Raw genomic sequence first — 17,646 nt, 5'->3', positions numbered from 1 at the left:
AAGGGTTTATTTTGTCTTATAGCTTCTCCTCCATGCTCTTCCAAAGTCACTGCAGGAGATCAAAGCTGGGACCTGGAGACAGGGACTGGAGTATAAGCCACAGAGGGGTGCTGCTTAATGCCTTGACTCCCGAGAGTTGTTCACCCTTTCTTATAGCACTCAGGACCACCAGCCCAGATATGGCACCACCTACATCAGTCATCAGTCAAGAAAATGCACCACAGTCTTGCCCACAGGACAGTCTGGTGTGGGTATTTTCTCACTCAGTTGGGATTTCTTCCCCAAATGACCCTAGCTTGTGTAAAGGTGACATAAAAGCCAGAACGATGCTCATACACACAACATTTTTTGTTTGTTTGTTTTTTGAGACAAGGTTTCTCTGTGTAACTTTGGAGCCTATCCTGAACCTCGATCTGCAGACCAGGCTGGCCTCTCTGACTTACAGAGATCCACCTGCCTCTGCCTCCCAAGTGCTGGGATTAAAGGTGTTCCTTACCACCACCCGGCCACACAACATTAGAGAATCAGACAATTTATACTCCAAGGGTTAAGAAGAGTCACCTGAGTAAAGTGTACAATCACAAGGACGGGCTCCATGTGGCAAAAACATGTTTTTCCATAGAGGCATGTAAACAAAGAGCAATAGTCAGTTGTAATGAATAATCTGAAGTGAACTCACTCCTGTCTGCTACACCTGGGAGGGGCACAAAAACACGTTCTGTGATTTGAAGAAACTGAGGTCACAAGACTGTCTTGTTTTCTTGGCACTTTCTCACAGACACTCATAATTCTCCTCATATGACTCCATTCTCAGACTGTGTTCAGACAGCCTCGGGCCGGGGGAAAGTGGGGTGCGGAAGCTTGGGCAGCGTCCGTGGAGAAACAAGAATAGACTGATGTGCGTTTGGAAGAGGACGCTGACTGGGGTCGTTTGAATGGGAAGTGTCCTCCAAAGGCTCGTGTATTTGAAGACTTGGGTGGTGGTGTTTGGGGAGGCCATGAGAGGTGCAGCCTTGATGGAGGAAGAACGTCACTGATGCTGAGCTTTGAGAGCTCATACCTTTGCCCTGCTTCCAGATTGCTCTCTTTTGTCTCATGTTTGTGGTTGAAGATGTGACCTTTCAACTCCCAGCTCTGGCCACTATGCTGGCTACTTGTTGCTACGTCTCCCCACCATCGTGGACCCTCCCTCTGGAAACGTAAGCCCGAATAAACCCTTCGTGGTGTTTTATCACCGCAACAGAAAAATAAGCAGTAAAGAAGTAAACCAGGAACTGAGGAAGATGAGAACCTGTAGAGAGCATGACGGAAGAGAGCGGACTTGGTAAAGGAAAATATGGTATTTTCCAAGTATTGAAAGAACTCTACAGCCAGATTCCTGAACCCAGTGAAACCACTCTCCAGGAATGAGTGGGAAATTAAGATTGAAGGGAGATCATGATTTCCTTTTTTTAAGGTTTACTTTTATTTTATGTATATGGGTGTTGTAATTGCATGCATGTCTGTACAGGTGGATCTCTGTGAGTTCGAGGCTAGCCTGGTCTACATAGCAAGTTCCAAGACAGCCTGTCTTCAACTCCCTGACAAGACCTTGTCTCAACCCTGCCCCACCCTGCAAAAGAATTTTACATTTATGGTAAAGGCCTAAATCTGTTTCCTCTCATGTTGGGAATGGAGCATAAATGCCCATTCTCATCATTCTTATTCAGTAGATCACTAATTCAATAAGTCAAAACACAGAACCAAAAGCCACAAAGACTGAAGAGTAAAAATGTTCCTATCTGTGATTTACAAGGAAAATCCTTAGATATAAACCCACAAGAGGTGCATAGGATCCTGTGTGCTGAAAGTTACACAAAGCTGATGGGAGAAACCAAAGTCTGAGCAAACAGGGAGAGATGCTGCTGTAATCTGAACAGTCCCCAAGTTTATGGGTGGATGCTTACTTGCCAGGTCACAGTATTCAGTAAGAGTCGGGGTGTCTAAGAAGGTGTTTAATCATGACAGCTCCAGCCTGGAAAATGAGATTAACAACTTTATAAAGGGCTTGAGTGGCTGAGCTTGCTCTTCTACCTCTGTTACCATGGACACCGCTCCTGAGAGGCATGGCACCAAGAAGCCATCTTGGAAGCGGAGAGCAGCTTTCCTTAGCTTCAGCCGTGACCTTGGGCCAAGGTGTAAACAAATACACATAAGTGTGTACCTGGTCTGTGGCGATTCATTACAGCCGCGCCAACGGGCTGAGACCAAAGCTTAGGTAGAAAAGGTGTCTGCTCTCCCGGCCATGACAGCCAGACAGTCTGTAGGTAGAGGAAGAGAGTATTCCAAAAATGTACAGGGCTAAAGAGACCAAGCAGGGGGATGTGGTCTGCCTGCTTTCAATATGGAAATTATTATAAACCCACACAAGGAAGGCACAGGAAGAGCATGAAAGACCTGTAGTGAGCTACATACACAGTCTGGACAGACGGCATTGGAAATGGACCCGGGGCAAATGTATGCTAGGTGAGTGTTCTACCCCAGCCACACTCCCAACCCTGCACAAACCATTGTTACCACAGTTACAGACATTTGTGAAGTGCCACATGGGTTCTGGGAGCTGGGAATTGCACCCGGATCCTCTGGAGGGGCAGCCAGTGTTCTTAACCTCTGAGCCATCTCTCCAGCCCTATAATCTAGTGAGTTGTTGAGGTCTATGTTTTGGAAATTAGTCCCTGATGCTGTGGAAGGTTTACAGTTCTCTCTGCTGGTCCTGGCCTGGGCAGGCTTTTCTTGGTTTGTGACAGCTAAGTCTGGGCTCCCTATTAGGGATAATGAAAGTTCCGCACATCTGAGAGAGCAGTGTGGCTTGGGTACCCTGGTCTCCACTGTGGTCCCTAACAGGGTCCCCAAGCTATTGTTAGGCCTGGGGATTGGGCTGGATCCCTCGAGCTCACCCTCAAGAGCTCACTCAAGTTTGTGAACCCCTCCAGGATGAGTAAGTAAATATTGGGAACTCCTCCAGGATGGGTAAGTAAATATAGTTACCTGAAGGTTTTGAAGGCAAAGTTTACACCTTTCAGAAAGGTCATTGATGTGGAAATAATTCCTCAAAATCACTGGCTCTTCAGGCCGGAGGCAGTCCCCAAACCCCAAACTCATTCCCTCCACTGCGATCTCCCAGCTGCCCCCCACCCCTGCCACGGCCCCCACCTTGATGGGATTAAAATACCCCCATACCTTTCTGTTGACAGGACTTAGTGTCAAATGCCACTGTCCTGCAGGAGGCTGATTACCATTTGATTAATATGCACATAAAATGTTGTCTGAGCCCAAATACACAAGTTGGGGAATCAAAGGGTACCCCTTCACACCCTTTTCTGGTTTCATCCTGAATGTTTATTTTGTTTGAAACAACTCCCTCGGTGTCCTTCCTAAAAGAATGGGAAATCTCCATTTTAAAGTGAGATCACTCCCCCACATGCACACGCCCCCAGCCAGTTCCCGTCCCCATGGAGCAGAGGCTCACCCAGCCCTTCCTGAGTCCCTCTCTACAGCTGCAGGGGAGACTCTTTAATATATATTCCCCGGGAAATTTAGAAGCTACAAAGGGCTGGTGTTTGGCTGGGAGCTATAATCATACCTGAGTAATGCTTATGGGTTTGGGCTGTGTTATGGGTGTGTGTGAAATAATTACTAAAATATAGTGTGCTTCCTATAACGTTCTGGTAAATAAACGTAAAAGATCTTTAACAAAATGCTTGTGGATATTCAAGAGTAGGTTTCCTACTGGAAGTTTCATCTATGAGTGTGTTTTAAGACACTACCCACAGAGTACAGGAGAGGGCCTCAAGATGCCCACGGTTTAAGAGCTGAATTAGGCTTAGCAGACACAGTTGACAGATAATGGTTAAAGCTTCCAAGGCGACACAATGATGTGTGTGGGTGACAATTTGCCTCTGAGACAGATTTATTGAAGTCTTAAAGTTATAACTTGTGGAGTGATTTCATTTTTTTTCTCCTGACCAAAATAGTGAAAAATGTTAAAAAAAAATACACATTTGAAATCCAACAAACTTTAAACATATTTATTTCCCCCTCCCCTTTTTTTTTTTACTCTGTAACAAAGATGGGGAGATTCTAGGAATCTGCCATGGGCTGAGTAGGTGAAATCCAATCCAGATATTCTGAACGGAATAATACTTAACAATTTTTATCCACTACATCCATCTGTTGTTTTGCAAATTAGCCGTGAGTGGAAGGCGCTTTCAGGGTTTGTGTGTGTGTGTTTACCCCAATCTGGGCAGGGGCTTCTCAGTCCCTCGCTGGTCTAATTAGGTCCTGCTGGTATTTGTTTGTTTGTTTGTCTTTGAGACAGAGTCTGGCTGTGCAGCCCTGGCTGGCCTGGGAGTCTTCCTTCTCCTGCTTCATTTTTCTGTTGGGACCCCAGGAATTAACCGTGTGCATTTGTTTGTGACGTCTTCAGTAGAGTTTGAGGTCCAAGTCAATGATACCTCAGAGCCCAGATCTGAACTTTAGTACCCTAAAATTTAGGGTTCCTGCTGTGGATATCGCTATATGTAAATAAACTCTGATTGGCCAATAGCCAGACAGGAAGTATAGGCGGGACTAACAGAGAAAAGAATTGAGGGAACAGGAAGGGAAGAGGGAGACTGCCTGGAGCCACCGCCAGGACAAGGAAGATGTAAGGTACCAGTAAGCCATGAGACATGTGGCAAAGTAAAGATTAATAGAAATGGGCTAAATATAAGAGTAAGAGCTAGACAATGATAGGCCTGAGCTAATGGCCAAGCAGTTTAAATAATGTAAGAGTCTGTGTGTTTATTTTATAAGTGGGCTCTGAGACTGGCGGGACTTGGTGGCGGGAGCTGGAGAGAAATTCTCCAGCTACAAATGGCGTCCAACGTGGTGGCAAGAGTTTCCACCTAAAAACTTAGAAAAAAGATTCTAAAACGGAGCTAAAAACAGCTTCCTAATTGTCTCTCTCAAATGAGCGGCAGCTGCCGGTTTGAGCTACTGGCGGGTTCCTAGCGTGCGCTCTCGACCTGCAGTATGGTGGGAATGAGGCCTCTGCAAGTGGCACATTAAGCTGTGTGGTGGATTTAGCCTTTGCTAGTACAAAAAAAAAAAGAGGTTTCTGGGCTACACGCTACTTTGGTAAAAGTGTAGACCCATTATTTCTGAGAGTTAAGGCTCCCAGAGCTGCCGGAAAGCAGACCACCGCCATGTTGGGAAGCTGAAGTGGGCGGAGCCAGCAGCCACTGCGCCATTTCAGGCTTAGAAGGCTGCAGTTTAAAGCAATAGGCTCAAGCTAATATAAAAAAATAAGCCACGTAAAGATGGCTACCACACAGAGAATCTGGATTATGTTCTCTTTGATATTCGTAACTGCAGAAAAACATTTGATTGTAAAAGCTGTTGAGTTATGCCAAAACGTATATTTTAAAGGTACCTTGACTTCAAAATTTGGATATAAGGATATGTTGCTTTGGAAAAGAGTCTCTGCTTTTGTTTCCACAGAAAGCCAGAGACTATGGATTTGTTCCAGATTAAGATACATCAGGTTTGACCAGCCAAGACCCCCTGAAAGGTCTCCAGTGACACCATGGCCCAGATGATTCAACATCCAGAATGGTTTCAAGGCAACTGGCTCAGACGATACAGCCTCATGGACTACTCCATGATCCTAAAATTTTCTTTGTGTCCCCATAAGATACAGCGCCCCCCTCCAGCAGGAAGTAGTAAGAGAAGCTACGCCCAAATTCCCAAATATACCAAGCTGGCTTTAGAGATGGAATTGGCTCACTCCCCCTCTAAACCCAGACATATTGCTCAAAAAAAAAAAAAATGGTTAAGAGATTCTTGTGTCCCAAATCAGAAGAGCCCTCTGGTGTGAGACAGAGAAACACCAATATTTTTATTTAAAGCAGGTTGATTATAAATACAATCTCTTTCTAAAAAAAAAAAAAAGGGGGGGGGATAGTTTAGATATGATAGGATGAAAGGGTAGATTAATGAACCTACTTTTAAAGAGTAACAACTTGTTTAAAATGTTTTACATTGCTATAGATTTTATTGATACAAATTTAAACTTAATTTTGTTATACTGTATATATATTTCTATTCTTGTTTGAGGTATTATGTTTATGTAACTCATTTAAAATTGTAATGGATAATTAAAAAATAGATTAAAGTTAGTCATCTATGATAATATTTGTAGCCATGTTAGTTAAGTCTTCTAGGTATACATAGATATATTTCAGATAGATAGGTAGTCTTCAAACACTTCAAAGACCTACAGAATATGGCATTTAAAATGTTTTAAAAATTTAGACTTTTTGGACAGTGAGACGTGTCTGCTCCTGACAGCACCGATTTACTTCAGAGAGGAGGATGGGCATCGAAGACACTCCATATGGAGTTTATCTTCACCTTGACAAAAATAGCCATTTGGGCAAGAAACTGTTCTTGCCTGGACTGCTTGATCAACTGGACATGCAGGACCCATAGAAAGGTGACCACTGAACTTTGCTTGACAAAATGGTCCTTCAGGTTCCTGATTTGCAGAGAAAACTGCAAAACATTCTACAAGACACAGAGAAAAGTGAATAAGAGACTCTAGGCCTGTGGGCTGAAGACAGATGCCCCAACTTTACAAGAAAACTTTGGATGACTGTCCAGGCTCAGCTGTCTCTGTCTACCCTGCAAGACTCCCGAAAGTTGCTTGCATCCTTCTCCCATTTCTCAGGCAGTGTTATATCCTTCTGAGGTCTTTGATGTGGTTAAAGACTAGATACTTACAATTTTCCTTAGTTATAATAAAAGATAAGTTAGATATAAAACCTTAAACTCACAAATATAAGATAGATAGGATCTCTTCTTTAATATTGTATCTGTAATTCTTGCTTGATAATTGTTTTGTTATATGTAATTTTACTATGTTAAAGTTAAAACCTTCCTTTTTTAAAAAAAAAGAAAGGGGAAGTGCTGTGGATATCGCTATATGTAAATAAACTCTGATTGGCCAATAGCCAGACAGGAAGTATAGGCGGGACTAACAGAGAAAAGAATTGAGGGAACAGGAAGGGAAGAGGGAGACTGCCTGGAGCCACCGCCAGGACAAGGAAGATGTAAGGTACCAGTAAGCCATGAGCCATGTGGCAAAGTAAAGATTAATAGAAATGGGCTAAATATAAGAGTAAGAGCTAGACAATGGTAGGCCTGAGCTAATGGCCAAGCAGTTTAAATAATGTAAGAGTCTGTGTGTTTATTTTATAAGTGGGCTCTGAGACTGGCGGGACTTGGTGGCGGGAGCTGGAGAGAAATTCTCCAGCTACAGGTTCCTTCAACTTTCACCCATTTCACTTTCCTCATTGAGATGCATCATGTAAGGAGAGGGTGTGCCGGTGCACATGGGGAGATGTGGACCGTGGAGCGCGGTGTCTGGGGCTCCCCCTCTCACCCCACACTTTAGCAATGAGACTGGAAGGTCGGGTTTCCCTGGAGTAATGGTGGGCCCCGCCTTCACAGACGTCCTTAAACTTGACTCTTGGGGGTCAGACTTCATTCAGTCATTTCACATGAGACACAATTAGACTGAGAGTCTGAGAAGGAGTCCACAGATGGACAGGGTTTGAAGGCGCTGGCGCTGGGCTCGAGGAAGAGAGTTGGAAGTGGATCCTAGCGCTGTATAAGGGTGTATGAGAAGGAGTCTTTTGTTCTTTTCACTCTGTTATTTTAAATTTGATTTTAATTTTGGGGGAGATGTTGCTAAGAGTAAGACCATAGGACCTTCTGCCTGGGCTCACACACTCTGCTGAATTCAATCCTCGGCCTGGGGCTTTCATCTTAGACAGGAGAACTAAGTCTAATAAAGATTTATTTTTATTTTCATATGTATAGGAATGTTTTGGCCTGACTGTATGTATGTATGTATGTATGTATATGTATGTATATATGGTGTATATATACATATACCATGTGCATATATATGTATATATATATATATATTTATTTATCATGTATACAGCATGTATGCATGCATGCCAGAAGAGGGCACCAGATCTCATTACAGATGGTTGTGAGCCACCCTGTGGTTGCTGGGAATTGAACTCAGGACCTCTGGAAAAGCAGTCAGTGCTCTTAACCTCTGAGCCATCTCTCCAGCCTGCAGACAATACTCTTAAGTGTTGAACCATCTCTTCAGCCCCAAGAGCTAACTGTACAAAGCCCACGGGTCTCCTGCCTCCAGGGGCCTGAGGTACTTGTGTGTTAGCATCTATTCAATAGGAACAGTGCAAGCTTGTGTTCATCTCTTATTTATACTAATGGCATGAAAATCTCTTAGACTTTAATCAGCTGCAGTTTTTAAATGGGTTGTTTCCCCAGTAGTACATGGGATTGATGTTTCTCCCTAGACTTTTGTCTTGAGGGTGCCATTCAGAGGCTTGTTAAGCAAGGACGTCTAACATCGTAGGTTTGTGTGCCAACTGCTCAGTTTGCTTTCACTTCTCCGTGTTTCTTTATTTTCCATCGTTCAACCAAAGTGAAAGGCTCGGGAGAGGAAAAAGGGAGACTGGTGGGAGACAAGGGCTGTGAGAGGGGAGAGAAGCCCGGGCTCTTGGGGTGTCGGATGGGCTTGAGACTGTTATTACCACGGGGAAGCGCAGAGGGTGGCTGGAGTTCACCAAGGTGGCCTGGGGCCTCTGCACCCCACAGCGTTCTCCAAGACAGCTCTAGACTCCTGGGAAAACAGTGAAGGGAGCCCTGAACCAACAGGAGACCCAAAGCTATGGAAGCCTGATACATAACAAGCCTGCAATCAAAAGCAGCCGAAAAGGAAGTGGCGTGGAGTCAGTGTCGTCTCTGAGCTTTGCCGCTCACGCGCTGTATCCTAACCACAGTGGGAACAGCAGCACAAGGCCCATCCACATTGTAAATGTTATTTGTTTGTTTATTAACCTGTGTGTGTGTGTGTGTGTGCCCGCGCGCTGCATTCCTGTTTTGGGTTCTAGTTCAATTAAAGTCAATGTGTCAGGAATTCCATTACAAAGTGGTTAATATGCTGTTCTTTTTTTAAAATAACTTCTTTTTAAAAATTATTTTTACTTTATGTGCATTGATGCTTTACCTGCATGCATGTCTGTGTGAGGGTATCATATCTTGGAGTTATAGGCAATTGTGAGGTGCCATGTGGGTACTGGGAATTGAACTCAGGACCTCTGGAAGAGCAGTCAGTGCTCTTAACCTCTGAGCCATCCCTCCAGCCCAATATGCTGTTCTTATGTTCAGTGCATGGCACATGAAATATACAAATGAAAATATATTTGAATTTATTTTCATTGAGCAAAATAAACTGACAGGAATGTGAAAGTGGAGGCATGTGTGCACACACTCACCCAGGGACCCCAGGAGACAGCAGACTTGATTAACAGGAAGAGACACTCATTACCACAGTTCCTACTGGGGTTGTTTAAGGTGATTGGTCGTCTTTAAATTTGACTAAAGTATTTATGACGATCTACTTATATGATGCCTCCTCTTCTTCCCATAAAAGAGATCATAAACATCTGCCCAAACATCTAAGGCCGGCCTGAAACTTATCCTCAGCTGGCTTTCCCACATACTTCCTGAATCATCTACGATGCGAATGGGGAATACCTAAGCCCCTCTTTGTGTGTGGTCTGGGGAATGACTTGGAGACAGACCTGCGAGGCTCTGGGTACCCAGGACTGGGAACAGCAGGTGGAAGGGGTGGCCGCTGGGTGTCGCTGCTGCGAGGACAAGAAGGTACGAGGACCAGCATACCCGAGGATGCTGGGAATGTGTGCAGGTAGTGCCCCCGGCCCCCGCCCGCCCCACACCCCAGCGTCCTACAGAGAGACCCACCCCGCCATGGAAGAATGCCAGCCCAGCGCCCAGTAGTAAATGATATGAAAATATTTTAGACTAGCCACTGGTCCTTTGAGCAACTTGGAAGCACGGTTTACAACTTGCGAATTTTCAGAGGCACATTTGGGAAGTCAAATGACTTCCTTTAAAACGAAAAACCGTTTCAAAAGACTCTGGAAGGTGGGCTTAACACCCCTGGTCTCCCACCGTGGCCAGCCAAGGTTGGGGGTGGGAGGCAGGCAGCCCTTTACCTTGGAGTTGGAAGCCCATCTGCCCCCTGCAACTGCAGGTCCTGAGAAGAGATCACAGCATCCGAGGGCCCTTCTCCCCATCCCTGAGGACACAAACTTGAAGGGGGAACCGATGGAGACTACAAACAGGTTTATGGCCTGCCAGCAGGGCTCTGGGCTCCAAATTGTCAGGCGAGGCAGTCCCTGGTGGTTTTGGCTAGGCGGGTGCACAGAGCCCTGCGGTGCGCTCATTAGCGCCCACTCTGCTTAATGGCTTCCTGTGGCTGCTTGTTTACTTCTCCTGTGCCTGAGGCTTTGTTTCTGGGCACTGCTCGCCCTGCTCACCACTTTGCTTTGCTTGTTTGCAGCCCCAGCCCGAAGCCCTGCCAGCATTCCGGCCCAAGGTCTCAGCTCGATACCCTTCAAGGTCCAACACCTACCTGGTAAGACAGGACCCCCCGCATGCAGTTCTCTGAGCATAAGCAGCACACTGTTCATCCCAAAGGCCCAGGAAAGGAGGACCTGGTTCCCTGCCGCTCCAGACCGGCCTTTGCCACAAGGCCGTCCATCAGCGACAACTGCCAGTCATCTGTTCAGGAACTAAGCAGAGAGGAAACCCAAGCCCTACACATCCCTGGGCCTCTGGGCCTGCCTCTAACGATTGAATTGGCAGGGGCTCCCCCTGGTCCTGGGTCCTTTAAATACTTCCTGCAGAGGGGGTAAGAGTTCTTCCTTTAGAGAGCCACTGCTGGAATCTGAGATTGTCCAGTCTCCACAGAAAACCAGCTTAACCCGCCTCCCATTTCTGAATCCTGGGTGGTGGTGCTGTCGGTGGAACAAGCTACATTTGGATCATCCAAAACAAACCCCTAGATAGAGGGCAGTGAATGGCCGATTTTATTTTACTCTTGGATTTGTTAATTGTTATTTGCACATTGTTATGGGGGGGCAGCGCTGGCCCCCCTGCACGTCTCTTGTGCCAGGTGTCATGAACTCAAGCTAGGCTCTTGTGTCTGCCAGCTCCCAGAAGAGAGTCACTTACCTAAGGCTGCCTAAGAGTCCAGGTGTTAATCTTAACCTCTGCACGGAAAGTGACTTTGGAATGGCCTTCCTCTCAAACAACTATGGGCTTAGTTACTTGATGTTGGAATCACCTATAAAAGCCACTTAGAACTATGTACATGAGTACTTTTGCCTTTTCCCAAACTGGAAATGGAAAACATCACCCTTAAGTTTTGAGTCTCTGGGGCCCTGGGGGGCGTCTCTTCACTGCAAGTTTTGGAGGCATATGTCAAAACTGGCCATAGAGATGGACCCCTGTATCTACAAGCACAATTACATTTGAAAGAGGGAGAGTCTCGAAGCTTCCTTTCTGCTAAATTGGCAAGTGTATGTGCCTTATGGCAAACAGCATATTCCTATGTGGCAATTAAGGTGGTGCCTGCCTTCTGATCATTCCCTTTAAGTGTTGAAATGTAAATGAATGCACAGAATTTACGGACAGAAAACTTCAAAAGTATGACGGATAGTATTAATTCTTGTGTTAATCTTGACAGGAACCCTGAGCTAAGGTAAGCCAAAGTTACGCAGAGGGCACTCTGACGTTTAGACACGGGATTACTCTTCTGACTTCCAGTGTGCTGTTAGAAATGTCATCCCGCAGTGTGTATTTATTTATTTATAACCCGTTCTCTTTGAAAATAAGATTATAGGGCTGCAGGATGAGCTGACCAAACGTGGAATCCTGAAGAACTCGAGTGACTATGAAGACTTCTGGAAGCTGGTTCAGGAGGAAGCTCTTGGAGTGGACATGAAAGAAAAGCTTCAGAAGATAAAATTTAAGTGTTTGTATATTTCTTTGTTTCCCCTGCACTGGGGATTTTTGTTACTTATAAGCAGATGGTTCTAGGAAGTGACAAGTAGTCTGTTTTTCAGCTGTGCTGAACCATTTAAAAGCTGTATTGATTTCTAATAATTTTATTAACAAGACAAAGTTTGGGGGGACCAAATAAGCACCAGGGAGGAAAACAGTAGTGAACGTGGGTGATGTTCGCCTTTCTGTCAAGTCAGCAGAGCTGGCGCTGCGGGGAACTGGGTCCCGGGTGAGGAGGATTACGGAGTTTTTCCCCTGGACCTTGCCAGGGTTTCCCGCCTCTCTCACCAGAGTGAAGAAATTCGTTTTGATAACTGTTGACTGTTTACTCCTTGCTAAGAACTGAGTGTGTGTACCTATGACACATGGGGTGGAGTGTTGGCAGGAAGGCTCCTCTGCCCGTGTCTGTGGGTGCAGTGCCCGGAAGGCAGCCGGCTTGCTGCAGGAAGGTGGCCCACCTGATGCGTAGTGGGTGGCGTAGCTTTTCACAGTGTGCTGTCTGTCTGTGTGTCCTCAGGACTGAAGTCTGGGGAAACTCACAGGCTATAAGTCTTTCTGTATGAGTACAGAAAGCCGTGCAGCTTGGGAGAGCAGTTTAAACTGTCTACGGGAGTTAGAGTTCACAAACCGTTTTTACTGTTGAAAACACCTTTGTGTGAAGGTAAAATACGACAGTCCCCAAGGTCAGTTTAGAAGTGTGTCTGCTGTCAAAGCTGTTCTTGGCCCTTCATGATTGTTCATATTTTATAAAAGAGCAGCGTGAGGCTGGGAAGTTGGCTCAGCTAATGAAACATTTGCTGTCCAAGCAAGAGCACCTGAGTTTGATCTCCAGACTAGACCATGTAAAAGCCAGGTGTGGAGTTTAGCATATAATCTCAACCCCAAGGAGATAGAGACCAAGGGTCCATAGGGATCAATGCCCAGCCAGACTCGCTGAATTGGCAAACTCCTGGGCACTGAGAGACCTATCTTAAAAAGTAAGGTGGAGGGTCTGGAGAGATGACTCTGGTTAAGAGCTCTGTCCGCTCTTCCCGAGGACAAACACTGAGCTGCATTGTCAACATTAAGCAGCCTATCTCAACACGAATTCACACTTTTCCTGCATCTAGGGTAATGAACATTTATACAATCACAAAGTTGGCTTGTTCATAACCCTCCGGTCTCTCTCCCCAGTGATGAACCCCAGGCCCTGGCCACCAGCTGCTTCTAGGAGAAAAGAAACTGAGATGCTGGTCAACGCTGATCCAGACAGTGGGACATGCCCGGGGGCACAGGTAAGAGTTCCTCCGGGGATGAAAAATGCATCTTCCAATGTAGTGGTTTTTTGGGGAGGGTATTAATTTTTTTCTATTGAAAATGTTTCGTGTCTACCACATTTCAAGATTTCGTTGTTGTTATTTAGCAGTAAAATAGCCATTTAAGCAAGTAGTTGGCATGACATCTCTCTCTCTCTCTCTCTCTCTCTCTCTCTCTCTCTCTCTCTGTTTTTTGAGACAGGGTTTCTCTGTGTAGTTTTGTGCCTTTCCTGGAACTCACTCTGTAGATCAGGTTGGCCTCGAACTCACAGAGATCTGCCTGCCTCTGCCTCACGAGTGCTGGGATTAAAGGCCTGCGCCACCACTGCCGCCGCCGCCGCCGCCGCCGCCACCACCACCACCTGGCACATTTTAAAATTCTTATTGCATGAAAAGTAGTATTTTTACACCACCTATCTAATTTCATTGAAGAATGTACAGATGAAAAGCCATCTTCATTCCTGCACTCCTGGTGCATCTCAGGAGAAGAACCGTGGGACTGAAACAACTTGGGGAAGAGGGTTGGTAAGGTAACTGAGTTACCTCTTACGTCACTATTACCAAAACCACAAACACAGTGGAACAGAGGACGTGTTTATTGTGACTCTCAGTCTCCATGGCAGTGGGGGCATGGTGCTCACGACTGTGGAGCATGCGGTCAGGTGACTCCTATCATGGCGGAACAGGAAGCCAAAGTCAGCTGGACCCAGGGCAACCCCCAGAGGCCCATCCCTGGGGGACCATACTTCCAACAGCTAGACATCACTTTCTCAAATGATCCCCAGCCTCCCCAACGATGTCACCCGCCGGGGAATGAGTACCTAAGACATGAGACTATGGGGAGCATTCCATATTCAAACTTCAACAACTGCAAGCGGTTAGTTGTTCGGGGAGAAAGAAAAGTACTCATTTTTTTTCCCTATAAAATCATGGTACAATCAATTCAGGAAGCCTTCCTCTCAGACTATGCTTGTTGGGGATGGAGGAGCACTCAGTGGCTAAGAGAAATTGCTGCTCTTCCCGAGGTCATTAGTTCAGTTCCCAGCACCCACACCAGGAAGCTCACAACTGCCTGTAACTCCCACTCCAGGGGATCTGAAACCTTCTGGCCTCTGTGGGCACACACACACACACACACACACACACACACACACACACACACACGAGCATGCACACACACGCATGCAAATCTTTTTTTTTTTTTTTTTTTTTTTGAGCTGAGGATGGAACCCAGAGCCTTGCGCTTGCTAGGCAAGCGCTCTACCACTGAGCTAAATCCCCAACCCCTATGCATGCAAATCTTTAAGAAAAAAGAAAGTAGGCTTTTCTTGATCCTACAGGGTCTGTGTTTCTGATGAGGAAGAGCTGTTCCATGGCATGCGGGCTGCTCAGCTGAGCTGGATTCAGCCATTGCCTTAGGGAGACTTGGTTCTGCTTCTGTCCAGTCCTGAGCTCTATGGCAGGACATGAGGCTGGTGATCTGATCCACTACAAGCTTCCAGTCCTCCACTGGACCCCGCTGTTCTGTGTATCTTTACCCCTTCCAGTTAAGGGATTCCATGCTAAGGAGCCTCTCCATCCAGGCAGAGGGCCGAAGTTTGGATATTAAAGACCAAAGGATCTCGGGAGTGAGCATGGACTGTGCATGTATGTCCAGGCTGCGCTGGGCCAATGGTATTTCAGTTTTACTTGGTGAATTTTAATTTATACACTATCATGGTGATGGAGAAACCCAGTCCTGGGGAAGGACATCTGCGTTTGACTTTTGACCTTGCTCTGTAACCAAGCTCCCTGGGTCACTTCTTTCTCTAGAGAGGTATGACAATGTCCATTTAAAAGGACCTCATAAGAGGGGCCCACACAGAAGGTTCAGGTACTGACTGCTCAGCTTGAACACTGAATGCTTCTGAGAACATTTTCTTCCACCACAGATTGTTGTATCACCTTTTTTTTTTTTTTTCCTTTTTGAGATAGAGGCTTGCTACGTTGCCTAGACTGACCTCAAACTTGCAATCCTCCTGTCCCAGGCACCCGAATGCTGGGACTGTAGATGTGTGCCACTATACTCAGCTCGAATAGTCTTATTAACTTAATGTGTTGTGTTTTGAACTTCTCTACTGGAAAGCTATTTCAGCCCAAGTGGGAGCCAACATACTTAGACACATTCCTTCCACTGTGTCCAGCCTGTAGGCAGTGCTGAGCCTTGCTCTCATGAAGACTGCCTCACACACAGGTGCAAGGAGCGCCTCGTTTTCGGTTTGCTACACAGACATATTTGTGGGGGGACAGCTGTCAGATGGTTGAACTTGGCTGAGCGTTTGATTTACAGTCAACGGTTTAATTTACTTACCAACCGCACTCGCTGGAGAGGACAGAGGGCACTTGACTGAAGACTCCGGATCCGTCTAGCAATTTTGAAACAAAATAAGTCATACACACAGTTCGGGAAAGGTGGTTTTCTGAAATAGTGGTAGAAACAGGCAACTGCTGTAGACAATCACCATCTTTATCATCTTTGTAGAAATCTCAACATGATGGGGTCAGGTAGGTGTGGGGGAGGTGACTGGGTTTAGGTGAGGTTGTGAAGTCAGGATGAATGTCCTCATAAAAGGAGTCTTGGGGGGATTGCTGTCCCTCCTTCTACATGTGAGCACATAGTTGGGAAGGTGGCTGCCTCCATCTCTAGGACCTGCTGTGCTGGCTCCATGGTCTCTTAGTTCCACCTTTTGAACCATGAGAAAATTGATTCCCGCTATTTAAACAACCCAGCCTGTGGTATTCTGTGACAGCGACCTGAGCTAAGACAATATTCCGCTATATGTATTTCACAGTTCCTTCTTAATCCTGGGTCGCTTCAGAGACCGGAAAGAGGATCCATGGGAAGATGTCAGGGAAGTAAAGTTCAAATCAATGTGAGTGATATTGATCTGACCCACGAATATGAGTCAATATGACCAATATGACCCAGGAAGGGTCACAATGCTTCAGCTAACTCAAAATGTGTCATGACTCAGTAGAACAGAAGCAACTAGAAAAGTGAACATATGATGTGGAAGACAAGTGACCTACCACCCTCTCTCAGCAGCTATTAATTACCAATAGCTCTAGGGAGTGGGACCTGGTGAGATCTCCTCCATTCGTGATAACGTGTCAACAGGTGTTGTCATTGTTTGGGACTTGTTTAGGTCGTGGGTACAGCTTCCCTGTCGTATATAGAAGACACACTCTTGCAGCAGACGGTTCTAGGCCCCTGGCTCTTACAATCTTTCCACATACTCCCATGTGATGTTCCCTGAACCTTGGGTGTTGGAGTTGTGTTGTAGATGTCTCAACTAGGGCTGATCGGTTGTTATGTTGACCACTTGTGGATTTCTGTAACAGTCTTCACCTGCTGCAAAGGGAAGCTTCATTGATAAGACATATTTTTTTAAAATGCTATATACTCATTAATCAGTTTTTTAGATTTTTAAAGAATTTCACACATGTGAGTGTTTTGCCCACATGTATACCTGGTGCTCACAAAGGCCAGATGATGTGTTGGATCCCCTGGAACTGAAGTTAGATGTGGTCATTAGCTGCCATGTGAGTGCTGGGAGTCAAATCTCGTGTCCACTGAGAGAGCAGCTAGAGTTGTTTTTTATTAATTAATTTATTTATTTTATATCCTGACCAGTCCCCCCCCCTCCTCTCCTCTCATTCCCTCCCCTGAGCTCCCCTCTGCCCCACCCCCACACCTATCCACTCTGTAGGAGCAGGCCTCCCATGGATATCAACAGAACATGGCGGATCAAGTTGCAGCAAGACTAATCACCTCCCCTTGTACTAAGGCTGGGCAAGGCGATCCAGTGTGAGGAATAGGGTCCCAAAAGCCAGCCAAAGTGTTAGGGACAGCCCCTGCTCTCACTGTAAGGAGTCCTGCAAGTAGGCTAGCTACATACTGTCACGTAGATGTAGAGTGCCTAGGTCAGTCCCGTGTAGGCTCCCTGGTTGTCAGTTCAGACTCTGTGAGCTCCTACCAGCTCAGGTTAGTTGATTCTGTGGGTTTTCTTGTGATGTCCTTGACCCCTCTGGCATCTACAATCCTTCCTCCCTCTCTTCAGCAGAATTACCTGAGTTTGGCTTAATGTTTGGCTGTGGGTCTCTGCATCTGTTTCCCTCAGTTATTGGATGAAGCCTCTCTGATGACAATTGGGGTAGGCACCAATCTATGAGTACAGCAGAATATAGTTAGGCATCATTACATGGACTTTTTTTTTCCTTCAGTCATGTTTAGTTCTATCCTAGGTCTCTGAGTCTTCCAGCCTCTGGGTCCTGGTGCTCTGGGCAGTGTCGGGGTGGGCTTACTTTCTTGGCCTGG

At 46.0% G+C, this 17,646-nt stretch overlaps 1 protein-coding gene across 1 annotated transcript in view; it reads left to right on the top strand.

Annotated features, from left to right (window-relative positions):
• Positions 1-9,690: 9,690 nt before the first annotated feature.
• The window catches only part of LOC131918390 (uncharacterized), a 36,472-nt gene continuing 28,516 nt past the window's right edge, over positions 9,691-17,646 (top strand). The window contains 4 exon segments of the mRNA XM_059272479.1: positions 9,691-9,789; positions 10,490-10,564; positions 11,827-11,965; positions 13,168-13,268. Coding sequence (XP_059128462.1) covers positions 9,691-9,789; positions 10,490-10,564; positions 11,827-11,965; positions 13,168-13,268 — 414 coding nt within the window.

The sequence above is a fragment of the Peromyscus eremicus genome, chromosome 8b (genome assembly GCF_949786415.1).
Source record: "Peromyscus eremicus chromosome 8b, PerEre_H2_v1, whole genome shotgun sequence".
In the NCBI taxonomy this organism is placed as follows: domain Eukaryota; kingdom Metazoa; phylum Chordata; class Mammalia; order Rodentia; family Cricetidae; genus Peromyscus; species Peromyscus eremicus.
The sequence above is the reverse complement of the archived record's forward strand: the minus strand, read 5'-3'. Positions and strand labels throughout refer to the sequence as shown.